This window comes from Papio anubis, chromosome 15 (assembly GCF_008728515.1).
Source record: "Papio anubis isolate 15944 chromosome 15, Panubis1.0, whole genome shotgun sequence".
Classification (NCBI taxonomy): Eukaryota; Metazoa; Chordata; class Mammalia; order Primates; family Cercopithecidae; genus Papio; species Papio anubis.
In genome coordinates, this window is record NC_044990.1 from 4,292,079 (window position 1) to 4,311,548 (window position 19,470).

General features: G+C 37.5%; 1 protein-coding gene across 5 annotated transcripts in view; it reads left to right on the forward strand.

Annotated features, from left to right (window-relative positions):
- The window catches only part of RNF17 (ring finger protein 17), a 111,582-nt gene that overhangs the window by 24,855 nt on the left and 67,257 nt on the right, over positions 1 to 19,470 (forward strand). For all 5 annotated transcript variants that reach the window (XM_017951140.3, XM_009191650.4, XM_009191651.3 and 2 more), the window contains 7 exons: positions 2,992 to 3,299; positions 4,438 to 4,527; positions 6,408 to 6,566; positions 9,652 to 9,841; positions 10,630 to 10,798; positions 12,678 to 12,868; positions 14,577 to 14,718. In XM_017951140.3, coding sequence (XP_017806629.1) covers positions 2,992 to 3,299; positions 4,438 to 4,527; positions 6,408 to 6,566; positions 9,652 to 9,841; positions 10,630 to 10,798; positions 12,678 to 12,868; positions 14,577 to 14,718 — 1,249 coding nt within the window. The remainder of the gene's footprint in view (positions 1 to 2,991; positions 3,300 to 4,437; positions 4,528 to 6,407; positions 6,567 to 9,651; positions 9,842 to 10,629; positions 10,799 to 12,677; positions 12,869 to 14,576; positions 14,719 to 19,470) is intronic.

The window sequence follows — 19,470 nt, forward strand, 5'->3', positions numbered from 1 at the left end:
ATAAATGTCAAAGAAATTACAATAAGTAGAGGAAGAAGGACATGTAAACGATAAAATGCATAATTGCTAGGGTAGTGTATGCAGAATTTACTTGAGGTGCAAAGCAAAGGAATGATCAGTTCTTCCTGGGGTAACAGGACTTGGAAAGGTATTTTCTTTTCCCATATCTATTAAAATTAAGTAGCAAGTAGAAAGGAGGAGAAAAAGGAAGTAGGCATCTTATGGGCAGTGAATATATGGGCAGTGAAATAGCATGCTAGGTTCAGGGAATGGTGTATATAATTCCATTCTCTGTGTCCCCAAGGATACATAGATGCTAAGTCCTAAAGACTTTGTATGCTGTCTAATGATGTTTGAACCTTATGATCCATGCTGTCCAATGTGGTGGCTATTTAAATTTAAACATAAATTAATTAAAACGAAATAGAATTAAAATCCAGTTCCTCAGTTCCATTAGCCCACATTTCAAGTGCTCAGTAGCCACATATCATTAGTGACTACCTGTCTTATTCTATTTGTGCTACTATAACAAAGTTTAAAAAGAACAGATGTTGTTTATTATTCTGTAATTTATAAAGAACAGGTGTTTATTTGCTTGCAGTCCTGGCGGCTGAGAAGCCCAAGATCAGAGTGCTGGTAGCTTTGGTTTTGGTGAGGGCTCTGATCTCTGCTTTAAGATAGCACCTTGAATGCTGTGCCCGCACGTGGCAGAAAGCATGGAAGAGGGAAAAGGGACAAATAACTGTCCCACGGTGGAAGAGCAGAAGAGCGAAGAAGAAGGGCCTAAGCTAGTTCTGTCCAGACTTGTTGTAAAGCACAAATCCATTCCTGAGGGCACAGCCCTCATTACTTGATTATTAATTTCCCCAAAGGCCCCACCTCTTAATATCACCACAATGGGAATTAAGTTTCAACATGAATTTTGAAACATTTGGACCAAAGCACTGCTATATTAGACAATGCGGCCTATTTCCATTATCACTAAAAGTTCTGTTGTACAGTAGAGTTCTAGGCAGTAGAAAGCCACTAAAAGGTTTTAAGCATGAAAGTAAAAATAATTAGATTACATTTTTTAAGGATAATTCTGGTGGCCGTTTGGGGGATTATTTGGGGTAAGAGGATGTTAGTGAAGGCTGAAGGATCACTTAGGCCATCATATCAGTAGACTCAGCAAATCATGAGAACTAAAACTTAGCTAATAGTACTGGATAGGGACTGAGAATAGATATGACAAATGCAAAATAGGGAAAATTAATAAAACTTAGTAATGTTTGAATGTGAGGCATGAGGAAAAGGGAAGCATCATCAATGGTTTGTTTACAGGGCTCGCTTTGGTGACTAAGTCGGTGGATTGTGGTATTATTCATCAAGATTAGGAATACAGGAAGAAAAGTAAGTTGGGAGGGGGAAGATAGTATGTTGAGTACTTACTGTTTACCAGCTTTCTAGGGAGAAATATGTACAGCTTAGTTGTATATGAATGCTGAAACTTAGGAGAACTTGGACTTGATTCTGTCTGGGTTTAGGGGTAATCAGAATATAGATGTAGAAACCCCCCATAAAGAAGTAAGTTGGTTCATTGTAGGTGGATTGTTTCCAATGGAAATGGTCTCCCGAGAGAAGTGTCACATTTGTTACCTTAGGGAACAAATTAGTCTGGCTCACAGTATTACCATTTCAGAAGCACATAGGATGATGTATACTCTAAGCCAGGTAAATTCATACAAGCCGAGGTCACAGAACTGACGTGTAGTCAAAATGCCAGTTCGTTAACTTAATGGGTAAATACAATTGTAAACAGGGACTAGAACTGAGGAGCTAACTTGTCAGAAGTTACTTTTTTTGTAATCATTTTTGATTAAAGGGAATAAAATTAATCAAATAGCTTAATAGAATTAGGCTGAGATAGCTGATGAGATTCCTCTCCATCAGAGGGAAGACTTTGCCAGAGGAAGTGGAATACCAGTCCTTCGGCTCAGTCATATTTCTCCATGCTTGGGAGAGCCCTGCCCCAGATTTACTTTTGTAACTTGACTTTATGCTTACATGGATAATCAACAACCTTTGCAATCAATATGTTCTTCTTGACATTTTTACAACTTGAATATGGTTACAATCAAGCATTTCTAAGACACTAAAAACTACTCTGCCTCTTTAAGAATCTGTACTGATCTTCTGCTTTACATTTAACTCTGAGAGCTGCCTTTTAAATTCTTTCTTAGTTTTTAGGGAAAGTATTACTGTAACCTGCATGTACTGATTACAAATGATAGTTAAACTATGGGTTTGCACAGTAAGAGCAGGTATTCAAACAGGTCAAGGACAGTACCCTGGAAAGATACTAAAATTTAAAGCAGGGAAAGGGTAATCTGTAAAAGAACTTGAGACAGAGCAGACAGAAGTTGAAGGGGAACAGAAGTGGTGTCGTACAAGTCAAAGCAGAGGTTTATGACACTGGAGCTGATTAATAATGTTGAATGCCTCAGGTCTAATAAAAGTTATGAAAAGAGATATTTAGATTGCAAGGTTGTGTACATATATATGACTCTCAGGTATTTGGACTTCAACATATATCAATTTTACTTAGTTAAATGTATGTCCTCTGTTGGAAGAGGCAGATAAACATGTATCATTGCTAAGCCCAACTGGCTTTGTTGGTCGTTATTTCCACAGTGCCTTGTTAAACAGTGATCTGTGAATAAGCTAAATCCATCATGGAATAGCTAAAATATAAACTTCATGAAACCCAATCTTATCTCATTGTAAAATTTCTATACTTGTAGATTTGATAGCCTAAAAACCATCTGGGTATGTGGAGAAAATAGAAAAATATGGTGTAGAATGGATAAATAACTGGCAGTGGGTTAGTGGCTATTGAATAATCATGCCCAAAAGATTCAGATTAATGGCCATGGTGGAAGTTTCTAGTGACTTATGGTTGTACCATATATCTCTGTATTCATAAGCTTATGTCTCTGCATTTTTAAACAGATGTTATCCCCAAGAAAATGAAATTAGACAGAATATTCAAAAGAAATATAATAACAAAAAGGGACTTTCTTGTTATGGTACATACCCACCACTAGAAAAGAAAAAGGTTGACATGTCTGTTGTAACCAATGAAGCACCACCACCTCCTTTGCAACCTGAGACAAAGGATGTACATTTAGAAGCAAAAATCTTCCAGCCGCAGAAAGACGTTGTTGCAACAGCATCCTCTAAAACCATTGCTGTGTTACCTCAGATGGGATCTAGCCCTGATGTGATAATTGAAGAAATTATTGAAGATAACATGGAAAGTAAGTAAAAATGCAAAAGCAGGAGGGAAACATCTTGTATCTGTAATTAGACACAGTTGGTACCTTTTTCGACCATGCATTTAACGAAACATAATTGCTGTTATAATCTTTTTTTTTCTCTTTTTTTTTTTTTTTTTTTTGAAATGGAGTCTCACTCTGTTGCCCAGGCTGGAGTGCAGTGACCGGATCTCGGCTCACTGCAAGCTCCGCCTCCCGGGTTCCCGCCATTCTCCTGCCTCAGCCTCCCGAGTAGCTGGGATTACAGGCGCCCGCCACCTCGCCTGGCTAGTTTTTTTGTATTTTTTTAGTAGAGATGGGGTTTCACTGTGTTAGCCAGGATAGTCTCGATCTCCTGACCTCGTGATCCGCCCGTCTCGGCCTCCCAAAGTGCTGGGATTACAGGCTTGAGCCACCGCGCCCGGCCTGTTATAATCTTATTCCTCATTATGAGTTAAAACCTGTTCATTCCATGCCCCTCCCCTCACATTTTCCAGAGCTGGATAATTTTTATTTTTGATGCAGTAATATAGCTAACCTCTGAGGTATAAATTAATATCTGGTTTAATTAGGGTATTTTGAGATTTTTTAGTGTTCTCACATATAAGCCTTGTATAAAAGATATAAATAAATGAGAGAGATGTGATTTGTGGACATAGTCTTATTACTTTCTTTGAATTAAGAACATCTTCAATCTTTGTTATGAGATTTAATATAAACTATCATGATTGTAATGTTGTCTGTTTTATAACATTTAAATATATCACAGTTGTATTTAATTACATTTCCCATGTCAGTATTCTTTCCATTAACATGGAGTGAGATACTCTACTATGTAATTTTATACTGATAGTCTCCTTTAAGACCATTTTTCAAGATCAGCTTTTATTTTCTCCTACCTGTTGTCTATTTTATTGGTTGACTCTCCAGAATTACATTTTTAAAAACACACTTCTTTCCACTGTATTATCATTGTTGTCTCAATTACTTAAGATACCTGTAATAACTTTATTCACTGATACAATGGGTGTTGCCATTCCAGTATTTTGCCAGTTTCAGTACAGGTTTTTAAAAACTAGCATGTCATTGTTAACATTAACATAGTTAGTACAAGTTGTCTTTATTTCTTATTTTGATGAAGCATGCAGCACCGATGATCTTGGGGAGACACCTAGATATCCAAAAAAGCTGCTTCAGAAAAACTCATCTGTTCCTTTTGGATCAAAAGCAGGTACTGTAACAACTGTCTGAGCTTGATGTAGTGGAGTTTATGTGTAGTAACTCTTACCTCGTGTGAGGTAGTAAGTAAAGTGAATTTCACTGATAACTAAAACATATTACTTTCTAATGTTAAAAGTTTTAATTCTGGGGCCAGACACCATGGCTCACACCTGTAATCGCAGCACTTTGGGAGGCCGAGGCGGGTGGATGATTTGAGCTTAGGAGTTCGAAACCAGCCAGACAGGTGAACCCTGTCTCTACAAAGAAATACAAAAACATAAGTGGGTGTGGTGGTGCGCAGCTGTGGTCTCAGCTATTCAGGAGGCTGAGGTAGGAGGATCACTTGAGCCTGGGAGGCGGAGCTTGCAATGAGCTGAGGTCACACCACTGCACTCCACCCTGGGTAACAGAGTGAGACCTCATCTCGAATGAATGAATAAATGAATGTTTTGACTCTGGCAGAAATATTCCCCCCAACAAAAAAATATTTTTTGAGACAGAGTCTTATTCTGTTTCCCAGGCTGGAATGCAGTGGCATGATCTTGGCTCACTGCAACTTCCTCAGGCTCAAATGATTTTCGTGCCTCAGCCTCCGGAGTAGCTGGGATTATAGGCATGCACCACCACGCTCAGCTAATTTTTGTATTTTTAGTAGAGATGGAGTTTCACCATGTCGGCTAGGCTGGTCTCAAACTCCTGTCCTCAAACGATCCTCCCTCCTTGGCCTTCCAAAGTGCTAGGATTATAAGCGTGAGCCATCGTGCCCAGCCAGGAATATTTCCAAAATTTATGCTTCCCTCAGATATCACCCCAGTTGTATGTATTTGTCTTTTTATCCCACCCTAAATATGGGCATTATTATTTATATTTTCTATTGGATAGTTAAAATGATGCATTTGTTCAGTTTCTGTCATCTGTCTGTACTTGGCTATATTCATTTCTACTCCTCCTAGTCTTTGTTTTTTAAACAGTTTTACCATGTAAACATTTACCTCATTCAAAAATTAAATATATATTAAAATATTATGTGAAACTTCCCCCCATCCTACTCCCATTCTATTCAGTGTCTCCATCTCTTCCAGATTTTCCTTATGCATTTACAAATAAACACACACAAATTATTTTTCCAACCTTCTCTCTCCCTCTCTCTCCCTCTCTCTCTCTATGTGGACAGCGGGGGTTCTTTTTTATACACAAAACGCAGCATACCACTGTTTTGTTTTTTGCATTCCTTCCTTAACATTATACTTTGGAGATCTTTTCATATTAGTGAAGACACTTGACTTAAGAAAATTTTCTGACTGTCTTTACCTCTACTTGCCCCACCGAAAAGCACGCACGTTCCCCTAAATGCTGCTTAGTGCTTCGGCTTTGCCTAAACATTTTTTCACATCTGATTTATAAGACTAACCTGATTTATAAGACTTGGGAGTCAGAGTGGCTATGAGCTGTATTGGTTCTATAGGTAGGGTATAGATGGAAGTAGGTTTTATAGGCTATCCTAGAAACCTAATCATTATCAGTAGGGGTTCTGAGTTCCAAATATGTTCATAAATAAACTGAACTTTTGTAATACAGTAGAGTTACAGCATATACGCAGACTTTAGAATCTTAACTATTACATGGACTATGATTCCACTTATTTAGCATATTTTGCAAGTAATATGAAGTATTTATAGTTCAGGTTACTAAATAATTCATTGTTGAAAGTGATCCATTTGTTTTATCAATCATTTAGTGCTTGGACTACTTCCTGGGGCCTACGTGCAGTATTCCCAGAGTTCACAATGCCATAAGACACTCTTTTAGAGGCTATTAGCAGTTGTTCAGCTTTTGTGAATTATTTTCTAACTCATGATTTATTAACGTGGTTTAAACATTTTTATCCAGGTTCCGCAGAGCTAGTTTTTGTAAGCCATGTAATAGATCCTTGCCATTTCTACATTCGGAAGTATTCACAAATCAAAGACGCAAAAGTACTGGAGAAGAAGGTGAATGAATTTTGCAATAGGAGTTCACACCTTGATCCTTCAGACATTTTGGAACTAGGTAATGAAATATTAGTCCAAGTTAAAATATCAAATTTATTTAAATATTATAATAACGTGGCCAACCCACATAAGACTTGTTATAATATAGATTTTTAGTCTTAAGTTCATTTGTTAGTAAGCATAAAAGTTTTAGGATTATTTAACATAAATTATTTAGGCAAATTAGCTAAGGATTAAGATGGAATGTTGGCATATTTTTAGAGTGAAATATGTACAGAAACTCCATTACATAGTAGGGCGAATTGCTTTTAAAACTACAAAACCTGTAACAGGTTATGTAGCCTGTCCCCTTGTCTCCATGAAGAACTGTACCTCTAAGATGATTCTTCTTGTGTAACTGCAGTCTCTTGCTCGCCGTTGTGAGTGTTGGGGCTAGCATTGAGCACCTAAGATTCAGGAGGCCCGTGGCACCCATTCCCAGTGCCCTACAGAGAGTAATAGCAAATTCAGTCAGTCTTTTAGTTGTGAGGACATGTGAATTTGCCATGCTTCAGGCTTTTGTTACGAGTATTTTTCTTATAACGTTGTTGACTGAATTTGATTGTACCTTAAAATATGATGAAGCTATGATTCGTTTGTATTAATAGAGTATTTTTCTCATTATGTTAATAGCAGTCAATACCTATGTGTAACTAATACTGAAAGTGTTTTATCTGTCTAGTCTTGATTGATAAGTTGTTTAAAAGTGTGATTCACTCTCAGCTCATCTGTATAGCCTTTCAGGATATCAGAAGAGTAGGATCATCATATACTTTGACAAAAATGAATAGTAATTCTAAAACTTAAAAAATAACATTTATTTTATGCCATGTGAGCTAGGAATATTAGGTTGTTAGTATCTAAGTGGAGGAAAGTGTAGTACTGAATTTAATTTTTGTGGTTGCAGATAATATGTCTAAAATGTAATACATGCCAAAAATAACTCAGCTTATTTTCAGAAAATGTTCTAAGAAAGCCAAAAGGCTGTGCTTTAAGTTGTTAATGATAATTATGTTGGCAAGGTAAATATAGCTGATTAAAACACTCATATTTTGAGAAATTAGTGATAAGGAAAGAAACGTGAATTGTTGATTTAGGAAAGGTGAGTATCCTCTTGTTCCCTTTTCCTGCCTCTGTACTTCATTATGAAGAACAATAAATGGCTTCAGCAGACTTTTATCCATTGAAAGAAAGAATAGTTTTATAGAATATATACAGCAGGTCTTCAAATAACATCTCATTATAATTTTGATGAGAAAAAAATCAATTCCTGGTTTGGGCAAATGTCTGTGTTGAATTTGCACATTCTGCCCGTGTCTGTGTGGGTTTTTTCAGGTACTCTGGTTTCCTTGCACGTCCTAAAGATGCACACATTAGGTTAATTGATGTGTCTACATTGTTCCAGTCTGAGTGGCGGGTCGGGGGGTGGAGGGGAGGAGGGAGAGAGAGAGAGAGTGTGTGTGTGTTTACCCTGCGACGGAATGGTGTTCTGACCAGGATGGGTTCCTACCTTGTGCCCTGAACTGCCTGAATAGGCTTTAGCCACCCTCGACTCTAGAATAAGCGAGTTGGAGAATGAATAAATACACATATATTATCATAAAATTCATAAAGTATTTGATAACTATACAAATGCATGACAATAAATCATGCAGTACAAAAGCGCTCTGTGAATCCACCTTATTTATGATTGTTTTTGAACTGTGGCGCCAGGAGGTACTCCTGACAATTCTCACTTTGCAAGCTGTAATTCTTTGAGTTAACCCACTACCACTATGACTGCCATCACTCACTGATTCACCAAAAATTGAATAAATATCTTTCTTGTTCATCTTTCTTAAATGTACGTGTAGCTCACACTTGTTTCAGTATTTAATATTAGAAGTGTTTGGGGTCTTTATAAGTTTGATGATATTTTTGTGACTAGAAATACATGTGGAAACTTAACTCTTGTTTATGTTAATAAGCCTGTGTGGTAAGATTGGTTTTGTTATGCCATTTTGCTTAAAGTCACAGTTTCTAAGAATGTATCAATGACATTAAGTGGGGATTTACTATATTTTAAAACTAAGAATATTGGTACAGTAGTGTAGCAAAATAAGAGAAGGGTCACTGACAAACTGAAGACCAAACGTTTTGGTAGGACTTAAAAGGCTGCCTATAATGTGCTTTTCAACTATTCCTGTTGTTATTAGCATATACAGAGGAGATTACACAGCATCTCTCTGTATATAATCAGTGATCAGAGTTTACCAGATTATTTCCAAAATATGTAGTTTAAATGGGCTCTAAGACTACCTGAGTTCTCCTGCTACTTCTTCTAAGTAGCCATGTGAGTTGGGCTAGATTAGTTTTTCTTCCTCAGTTTCCTCACTTATATGATGGAAACACTACCTTCGTAGGGCTGTTGTGGGGAGTGAGTGAATTCAGTCAAAACAGAACATTTCTGAGCTCATAGTAAGCATTCACCTATGGGCCTTTTTTTGTTTGTTTGATCTTCTTTTTTCCTGGTTATTAATTTGTAATCCAACTGGTCCCTGCAAAGGTCTTCCTCTACTGCTGAGTCCTTAATTCATCTTCCCTCTTCTCTGAACACCACTGGGTGCCAATTAATTTTGGCATTTCACAAGCTGCCTTTCATTGTTTTACTCTCACTCTCCTTTACAAAGAGAAGATAATTGTTTCTTCTCTCATTACGAACTTCAGTATGTGTTTGTCAGTAAGTGTACATGTGTACATGCACAAGGACAGATGGTATTGCTTGTAAGTACGGTGTAATTGTGGTAATTTGCTTGTCTCTCTTCCTTTCTTGAGCTTCTTGATGGCAAGACAGTCTCATTCATCTTTGTTCTTGTTGCTGATGAAGCAGGTCCTCATTAAGTGACTGCTAACTTAGTATTCGGATGTTTATCTCCCTATTTAGCTTGTTTCTGTATAACAAACTATCATAATATGCTGTATTATATCCTCATAGCACTTGAACACAGTGGTATATCATCAGTAAATAAATGAATTAAGACTTTCGTGGTAGAACTAACGTGTCTGTAAACTTACTAAATGTCTTTCTTGATAAATGCTGATAATGATTTGTTTCCCTCATTTAGGTGCAATAATATTTGTCAACAGTATTAAAAATGGAATGTGGTGTCGAGGAACTATCACAGAATTAATTCCAATAGAGGGTAAAAATACCAGAAAACCTTGTAGCCCAACCAGATTGTTTGTCCATGAAGTTGCACTAATACAAATATTCATGGTAGATTTTGGAAATTCTGAAGTCCTGATTGTCACAGGGTATGATATTTTATAATATGTATTCTTGGCCTGCTTAGAAACATTTTGGAGGAAGGTGGAGTCAAAGAATAAAGGAAATTAGAGGTAGAGAGAAGTAATTTGTCATTCTTAACTTCCAAGACACACGTTTTATTATTTTGCTCCACAGTTGTCTTGATACGTAAAATTTTATCATTTACCAGTATTACTAGATGGAGAGCTTAGAAAAGGAATTCCAAACTTAAGTACTCTTCTTATGTCACTTCTAAGCGGGGAATAATACACAAACTAATTCTTTTAAATAAAATGTTACAGTTAGCTATAGATGATTGAGTTAAATTTTTAATCAGACTTCTATAATTTCATTAATGTTTTTTAAAGTGTCATGCTGTCTAACTCACTGTCAGTATTTTAAATGGTTTTCTCTGTCTTCTAGGAAAATAATACAAACTGCTATGTTTCTGTAGTAAGGACCAGTATTAACCATAGCATGATCGCTTAGTGGTTATAGCTTTATAAATAAATAGATTTATATGGGGGGAAGTGTCATTATCTCCTGTAAGCTCAGATTGAATGAATATATAAAAGTACAAATGTAGCTGAGATTTCATTCTGTGGAGGAAAACAGTATCTCTGCTTATAGAAGCTAAACTAAATCTATATAGTAAGAAAGTGTGAATTTGGAATGTAACTTTCTAAAAAGTGTAACTTAAGAAAAATTATACTTAGAAATGCATACCTTCTGTGGGGGAAAACACATTTAAGTTTGAAACTTTACTTTTGATAAATATTACTTGAATTTCTCCTAGAGTTGTTGATACCCATGTGAGACCGGAACACTCTGCTAAACAACATATTGCACTAAATGATTTATGTCTGATTCTAAGGAAATCTGAACCATATATTGAAGGGCTGCTAAAAGACATCCAGCCGTTAGCACAACCATGCTCATTGAAAGACATTGTTCCACAGAATTCAGTAAGTGAGACTTTATTTTTTCCTTCAGAGGCTATTACAATTGTAGCTATGTGTTGCCAATTAGATTGCTAAGTATAGCCTCAGGGAACCACTAATCTTGGTAAATACATAGTGCATATTAAACTATTATTTCTAATAGAAAAGGAAATGAACTTCAGTTTCCACAATTGAAAATATTTTTAATGGGAAATTGAGTTGAATAAGCATATATTAACATAATGATTGTTTAAGAATCCAAGCAAACCAGTAATTTTGGAGTCAACTGTCCAGAGAAATAAGTTTGTGGTGTGGTGTGTGTTTCTCTACAGTATTTTCTTATTTCCATTGCCCTTTATTACTCTATTTAATGGCCATATTGCATTCTGCGTTTTGTATTATTTATGAAAATCTGTTCTCCAGCAAGATTGTAAACTCTTAAGAGACAGATATTGTAACAATACATGTTAAGCAGTTCTATTCTTACAAGGTCTGTGAGAGCAGGAGTCTGTCTTTGCTCATCGTTGTATTCCCAGCATTTAGCAGATCACCTGCCACATAGAAGGCATTCAATACATATTTGAAATAACAAATAAGTTAATAAAAAAAGGAAACACAGAAGTAATAACACTGGTGTTTTCTTTAAAATGGTGTTTTGTTTTTAATTTTCTCTTTTTTAACTTCTTGCATTTTTTACACTGAGTGGATTTTACATTTATAATCATAAAAAGTTCAGAAAGCTATTCTCTTTTTTTTGTTTTTAAGGAATTTCTGGTTTTGATCATGAATTTACTTTCGATACGGTACTTAAATGTTCAAAGATCAAGATAAAAACTTTTTTGGCTGGGTGTGGTGGCCCAAGGCTGTAATTCCAGCACTTTAGGAGGCTGAAGTGGGAGGATTGCTTGGGTTCAGGAGTTTGAGACCAGCCTGGGCAACATGGTGAGACCCTGTCTACCAAAAATACAAAAATTAGCCAGGCATGGTGATACACCATGTAGGCTGATGTGGAAGGATCACTTGAGCTTGGGAGGCAGAGATTGCATGAGCTGAGATTATGCCACTGCGTACCGGTCTGGGTGACAGAGTAAGACCCTGTCTCAAAAGAAAATTTTTTTGCCCAGTGAGTGGATTTTTTTTTTTTTAAATCACTTAAGTAGCATAAATCTTATGTATTGCTAGTAATGGAAACTGGATTAACTGATGATGATTGTAAATTTTTAAATTTTTTTTTAGCCATACCTATATTTTCAAAATTACCTTTTGAATTTTCATCTAAGTGGAAAATAGAATACTAATTTCTTTGATTTTGAGATCTTTGTTTATAACCTTCATATTCCTATTCAAAAGTAAAACTAAATTCTAAAGTAAAATCTCGAGAATATATTTATAAAGTGAAGGTATATGCACATTGTACATTCATGAAGACTGCCCCTAAGTTTGTGGCCCTGGCTGTTTCTTTTTTTCTTTCTTTTCTTTTTTTCTTTTTTTTGACATGGGGTCTTGTTCTGTCACCCAGACTGGAGTGCAGTGGCACGATCTGGGCTCACTGCAACCTCTGCCTCTCGGGTTCAAGCAATCCCCTGCCTCAGCCTCCCGAATAGCTGGGATTAAAGGCACCCGCCACCACGCCCAGCTAATTTTTGTATTTTTTGTAGAGACAGGGTTTCACCATCTTGGCCAGGCTGGTCTTGAACTCCTGCCTACCTCGGCCTTGCAAAGTACTGGGATTACAGGCGTGAGCCACCACACCCGGCCTTCCCTGGCTGTTTCTTAATGTCTGTGGTTGGTTCATTTTGCTCACAGTTGCGTCTGTGGTTGATACAAACCTAAATCCAGAACATTGTAACATTAGAGACACTTATAATTACTAATTACTATGGAATTTTACTTTTTTGCCCAGAATGAAGGCTGGGAAGAGGAAGCTAAAGTGGAATTTTTGAAAATGGTTAATAACAAGGCTGTTTCAATGAAAGTTTTTAGAGAAGAAGATGGTGTGCTTATTGTAGATCTGCAAAAACCACCACCAAATAAAATAAGCAGTGATATGCCTGTGTCTCTTAGAGATGCACTAGTTTTTATGGAACTAGCAAAGTAAGTAACTTATTAAAACTTAAATATTCTTTGAGATTATAGCTATAAATAAGTAGCAGACTTTGCCTTTAAAAACCATGTCTCTAAAGTAAACCTTAACATACCTGAAGAAGTTAAAAATACTGCTTTTAGACTTTTCTAAGTACAGTTGTTGTCTCTGAAAACTGGATTCAGATCACTGGATTTAAGAAAATAGGCTGGACAGGGCGGCTCCTAACTGTAATTCTAGCTCTGTGGGAGGCCAAGGAGGGAGGATTCCTTGGGGTCATGAGTTTGAGACCAGCCTGGGCAACATAGCTAGACCTCATCTCTACAAAGACATACAGAAAGAAATTAACCAGGCCTGGGGGCCTGCACCTGTAGTCCAGCTTCTCCGGTCAGGAGTGAGGTGGGAGGTTTGTTGAGCCCAGGAGTTTGAGCTGTGCTCTTGTCACTGTACTCCAGGTTGGGTGACAGAGTGAGACCCTGTCTGTAAAGAAAAAAGAAAATTAGAAAAATTAGAGAAATTAAGGTAGCTCAAAATATAAAGTATGTGTAAATAACTAACATCTTTTGAACTCTTGATAACTTTATAAGCAGCTGTATGAGGGTTTCAAGAATTATAGCTTTTCCTAAATTTTCCTAAATTTTCTAGCCTTTGGAATGAGTTCATGATCACTACCCTATATTTAATGTATGAATCTAGAACAGATGTTTAAAGTTAATTTGTCCATCATTTCTTTTTGTTTGTTTGAGACAGAGTCACCCAGGCTGGAGTGTAGTAGCACAGCCTCAGCTCACTGAAACCTCTGCCTCCCAGGTTCAGGTGATTCTCATGCCTCAGCCTTCCAAGTAACTGGAATTACGGGCACACACCACCACTCCTGGCTAATTTTTGTGTTTTTAGCAGAGACAGGGTTTCACCGTGATATCCAGGCTGGTCTTGAACTCCTGCCCACCTTGGCCTTCCAAAGTGCTGGGATTACAGGCGTGAGACACAGTGCCCTGCATGTCCATCATTTCTGATGACTTAAGTAACCATAGAGGTAGTCAAAGATTCTAATTTTTACCCTGGATGATTGGGAATGGAACCCAAGCAGGTTCCATTCTAGAAAAATAAAAGTCGTCTTGGAGCTGGAGGGGGCCACAGAGACCCTTCAGCTGACATCACCAATTGCTGCCACAGACCACAGATATCAATGTAACACAAAGAACAGAAGCAGCTTTGAATCTAAGTATGATGTGAAAGCCCAGCTCTAAAGTTTTGAGACTTGATACCTTGTTAACCTGGTTTGGTAATTGAAGACAATACCGAGAAATATTAGAAGAAAGAAATTAGAAGATGAATGCTTTTGGTAAATAAGTCAGTACATGTGCAACTCCTTCCTTTAGATCAAGTCACTGAGAGAAGAGAGATTAAGAAAATGGCTTGGCCAGGTATGGTGGCTTACACCTGTATCCCAGCACTTCGGGAGGCCAAGACAGTAAGATCGCCTGAGCCCAGGAGTTCAGGGTCAACCTGGGCAATGTAGGGAGACCCTGTCCCTACAAAAATTAGCCAGGTGTGGTGGCATGCCCCTGTGGTTCCAGCTACTTGGGAGGCTGAGGTGGGAGGATTGCTTGAGCCCAGAAGGGTAGATGCTGCAGTGAGCCATGATCACACCACTGCACTCCAGGCTGGGTGACAAGGTGAGACCTTGCTTACACTTTTCATTATGCTTTTAATTAGGTTTAAGTCACAATCACTAAGAAGTCATTTTGAAAAAAATACTACTTTACACTATCATCCACCTATTTTGCCTAAAGAAATGACAGATGTTTCAGTAACGGTTTGTCATATAAATAGTCCTGGAGATTTCTATCTTCAGTTGGTAAGTATATAATGTGTTTTTAAATGAAATTTTTAAATTTTAATTAGACATGTATAACAAGAATGAGTGTCTACTGTCAATTTTAGTTAGAGCAAACATACCACTGTTAATCTTCTGTACATTTAAATTTCTTAGTCGTTGCAACTTCAAACAAGTTCACATGATTATCATAAATTGAAAGAACAGTGAAGGATAATTAATGTATAAATGTTTCTTGCTACCTTCTGAAATCTGGAGACTAGGAAAGCATATAGAGTTAGCAAATAGAAATATAATGATAAAGTTTTTCTAACCTGTACATCTGAAAATTTGCTGATTATTATTAGGTGTTTTCTGAATTTGAACACAAAATAGACACAGATTAAAGGCATTTTGTATTGAACTTTGGATGTGTGACTGATACATTTAGATAGTAACAATAATAGTTCATCCTTATTGATTTCTGGGTGCTTTATATGATTTCACTCATCATAAGGCCCTTAAGACTTTAAGTGAATTAACTAATTAATCTTTGCACAATCCTGTGAGAAAGACACTGTTGTCTCCATGTGAATGTGGGGACCCTAACCACAGAGATGAAGCATCTTGCAACTGTGTGAAGGTTACACAGCTCTAAAAGGGTAGAGCCAGGATTGACCTAGGCTGTGCAGCTTCAGAACCTGTCATCTCAAGCACCGCATCACACTGTAGTGGCTCCTCAGATGAGTTGTGGAGTCGGCTTATCTAGGTTAGGGTTTGCATTTATTCCTTTTGTTGATTTTTTACAGTGTCTTTTATGGTAAAATGTACCTAATATAATTTTATAGTTTTTAATAATTGTTCAGTATACGATTCCAGTGCCATTAAGGACATGAAGTGTTGTGCATCCATTTTCAGAGCTTTTTATTTATCTCAAACAAAAGCCCTGTACCTATGAAACAATCACATACCATTTGTTCTCCCCTAGTCCCTGATGAACTTCTGTTCTACTTTCTGTCTCTCTGAAATTGCCTATTCTAGGTACCTCCTAAGTGAAATCATATACAGTGTTTCCTTTTGGATCTGGCTTCTTTCACTTCAACTTAATGTTTTCAAGGTTCCTATTATGTAGGATGTATCAGAATTTCATTCATTTATATGGCTGCATGATATTCCATGTATGGATATACTACATTTTGTTTATCCATTGATCTGTTGATGGCCATTTGGATTGTTTCCACCTTTTGGCCTATGTGAATAATGCTGCTATGGACACTGGCATAAAAGTATCATTTGGGTCTCTGCTTTTAGTTCGTCTGGTATGTATAATATCTAGGAATGTTTGCTGGATTATATAGTAATTTTATGTTTAACTTTTTGGGGAACTGCCAAACTATTTTCCATAGCAGCTGCAGTTTTACATTCTTACCAGCACTCCACAAGGTTCCAATTTCTCCACACCCTCATGAACACTTGTTTTTTTTTCTTTTTTTATTATTGTTATACTTTAAGGTCTGGGATACATGTGCAGAACATGCAGGTTTGTTACATAGGTATATATGTGCCATGGTGGTTTGCTGCACCCATCCCCGTCATCTGCATTAGGTATTTCTTCTAATGCCATCCCTCCCCTTGTCTCTACCCCACAACAGGCCCCGGTGTGTGATGTTCCCCTCACTGTGTCCAGGTGTTCTCGTTGTTTAACTCCCACTTATGACTGAACATGTGGTGTTTGGTTTTCTGTTCCTGTGTTAGCTTGCTGAGAATGTCCCTGCAAAGGACGTGACTTACCCTTTAAAGTCTGCATGGTATTCCATGGTGTATATGTGCCATATTTTCTTTATCCAGTCTATCATTGATGGACATTTGGGTTGGTTCCAAGTCTTTGCTATTGTGAATAGTGCTGCAATAAACATACATGTGTATGTGTCTTTTTTATTTTTATTTTTATTTTTTGAGATGGAGTCTCACTCTGTCGCCCAGGCTGGAGTGCAGTGGCTGGATCTCGGCTCACTGCAAGCTCCGCCTCCCGGGTTCATGCCATTCTCCTGCCTCAGCCTCCCGAGTAGCTGGGACTACAGGCGCCCGCCACCTCGCCCGGCTGGTTTTTTTGTATTTTTTTTTTTTAGTAGAGACGGGGTTTCTCCATGTTAGCCAGGATGGTCTCGATCTCCTGACCTTGTGATCCGCCCGTCTCGGCCTCCCAAAGTGCTGGAATTACAGGCTTGAGCCACCGCGCCCAGCCGTATGTGTTTTTATAGTAGAATGATTTCTGATCCTTTCGGTATATACCCAGTGTTGGGATTGCTGGGTCAAATGGGTTTCTGGTTCTAGATCCTTGAGGAATCGCCACACTGGTTGAACTAATTTACACTCCCACCAACAGTATAAAAGTGTTCCTATTTCTCCACATCCTCTCCAGCATCTGTTGTTTCCTGACTTTTTAATGATCACCATTCTAACTGGTGTGAGATGGTATTTCATCGTGCTTTTGATTTGCATTTCTCTAGTGACCAGTGATGATGAGCTTTTTTTCGTATGTTTGTTGGTCGCATCAGTGTCTTCTTTTGAATAATAGCATTCTTAGTAAGTGTGAAGTGGTGTCACTTTGTGATTTTGATCTGCATTTCCCTAATGGCCGGTGATATTGAACATCTTTACATGTCCTTATTTATTGACCATTTGTGTATCTTTGAAGAAATAGCCATTCTAGTCATTTATCCATTTATTTTTTTAAATTTTTAAAACTTGTTTTTTTTTATTTTTTAAACACAGGGCTTCACTCTGTCGCCCAGGCTAGAATGCAGTGGCATGATCGTAAGCTCACTGCAGCCTCAATCTCCTAGGCTCAAGGGATCCTCTAGCCTCAGCCTCCCATATTGCTAGTACTACAGGCACACACCACCACACCTGGCTAATTATTATTTTGTAGACACAGGGTCTCGCTAGGTAACCCAGGCTGGCCTTGAACTCCTGGGCCAGAGTGATCCTCCCACTTTGGCCTCCCAAAGTGCCGGGATTACAAGCATGATTCACCATGCCCAACCCCTTGTCCATTTTTTAAATTGGGTTGTTTATTTTGCTGCTGGATTGTAGGAGTTTTATGTATTCTAGATACTAAAATTCTTATGAGATATATGACTTACAAATGCAGTTGATCCTTGAACAAGTGGTGGTGGTGGATACCAACACCTGTGCAGTCAAAAATCTGCGTGTAACTAATTTTTTTTTTCCTTTCTTGAGACAAGGTCCAGCACTGTTGCTTAGGATGGAGTGCAGTGGCAAGATTGTAGCTAACTACAGCCTGTAACTCCTGGACTGAAGTGGTCTCCTGTCTCAGCCTCCCAAGTAGCTAGGACTACAGGCATGCACCACACCTCGAAATTTTTTTTTTTTTAGAGACAGGGTCTTGCTATGTTGTCCAGGTTGGTTTTGAACTCCTGGTCTCAAACAGTCCTCCTGCCTCAGCCTCCCAAAGTGCTGAAATTACAGGCATGAGCCTCAACACTCAGTCTGCTTATAACTTTTGATTTCCACAAAACTTTACTAATAGCCTACTGTTGATTAGAAGCCTTAATAATATTTAAACAGCTAACATATATTTTGTATATGTATTTGATACTGTATTCTTAAAGTAAGCTAGAGAAAAGAATTATTAAAAATCATAAAGAGAAAATATATTTACTATTCATTAACCGAATGTGGATCATTATACAAGTCTTCATGCCCATCATCTTCGTGTTGAATAGACTGAGGAAGAGCAGGAGTTGCTCTTGCTGTCTCAGGGCTGGCAGAGGTGGAAAAAATTCGCACATAATTGGAACTGTACAGTTCACACCCGTGTTCCAAGACTGGCCGTATTTTCTCCCATTTTGTGGGTTGTCTCTTTACTTTCTTGATAGTGTCCTTTGTTCCACAAGTTTTTAATTTTATGAAGACCAATTTAATTATTATTTCTTTTGTTGCTTGTGCTTTTGGTGTCATATCCAAGATGTCATTGCCAAATCTGACATCATGTTTCTTCCCTGTACTTGCTTCTAAGAGTTTTATAGGTTTACATCTTTGATTCATTTTGAGTTAATTTTTGTACAAAGTATAAGGTAAGGGCCCAGCCTCATTATTTTGAATTGGATATCCAGTTTTCCCAGCACTATTCGTTGAAAAGACTGTCCTTTCGCCATTGAATGGTATTGGCACCCTTGTTAAAAGTGAAAGTTTATTTCTGAGCTTTCTGTTTTATTCCATGTGTCTGTGTGTCTGTCCTTATGTCAGTACTGTTTTGATTACTGTAGTTGTGTTGTAACTTTTGAAATCACAACGTGTGAGTCTTCCAACTTTGTTCTTTTTCAAGATTGTTTTGGTTACTCAGTGTCTCTTAAGATTCCATGTGACTTTTAGGATGGATTTTTCTATTTCTCCAAGAAATACAGTATGATATTGAGTATGATATTATCATTTGCTAATGTATTGAAACACAACTGATTTTTACATGTGAATTTTGTGTCCAGCAGCTTTGCTGAATTAATTTGTTCTAACAAGTGAGAGAGAGGGTGTGTGTGTATGTAATTTGGGGTCATTTTCTCATGTATAAGATCGTGTGATCTATGAACAGAGAAATGTCATTGGGATTTTAATAGGGATTACATTGAATTGTAAATCATTTTGGATAGCATTGACATCTTAACAATTTTAACTCTTCTTATCCATGAACACTGGATTTTTTTCATTTATTTAGATTTTATTTAATATCTTTCAACAGTTTTGTGTGGCTTTCAGCGTATCAATTTTTGGCCT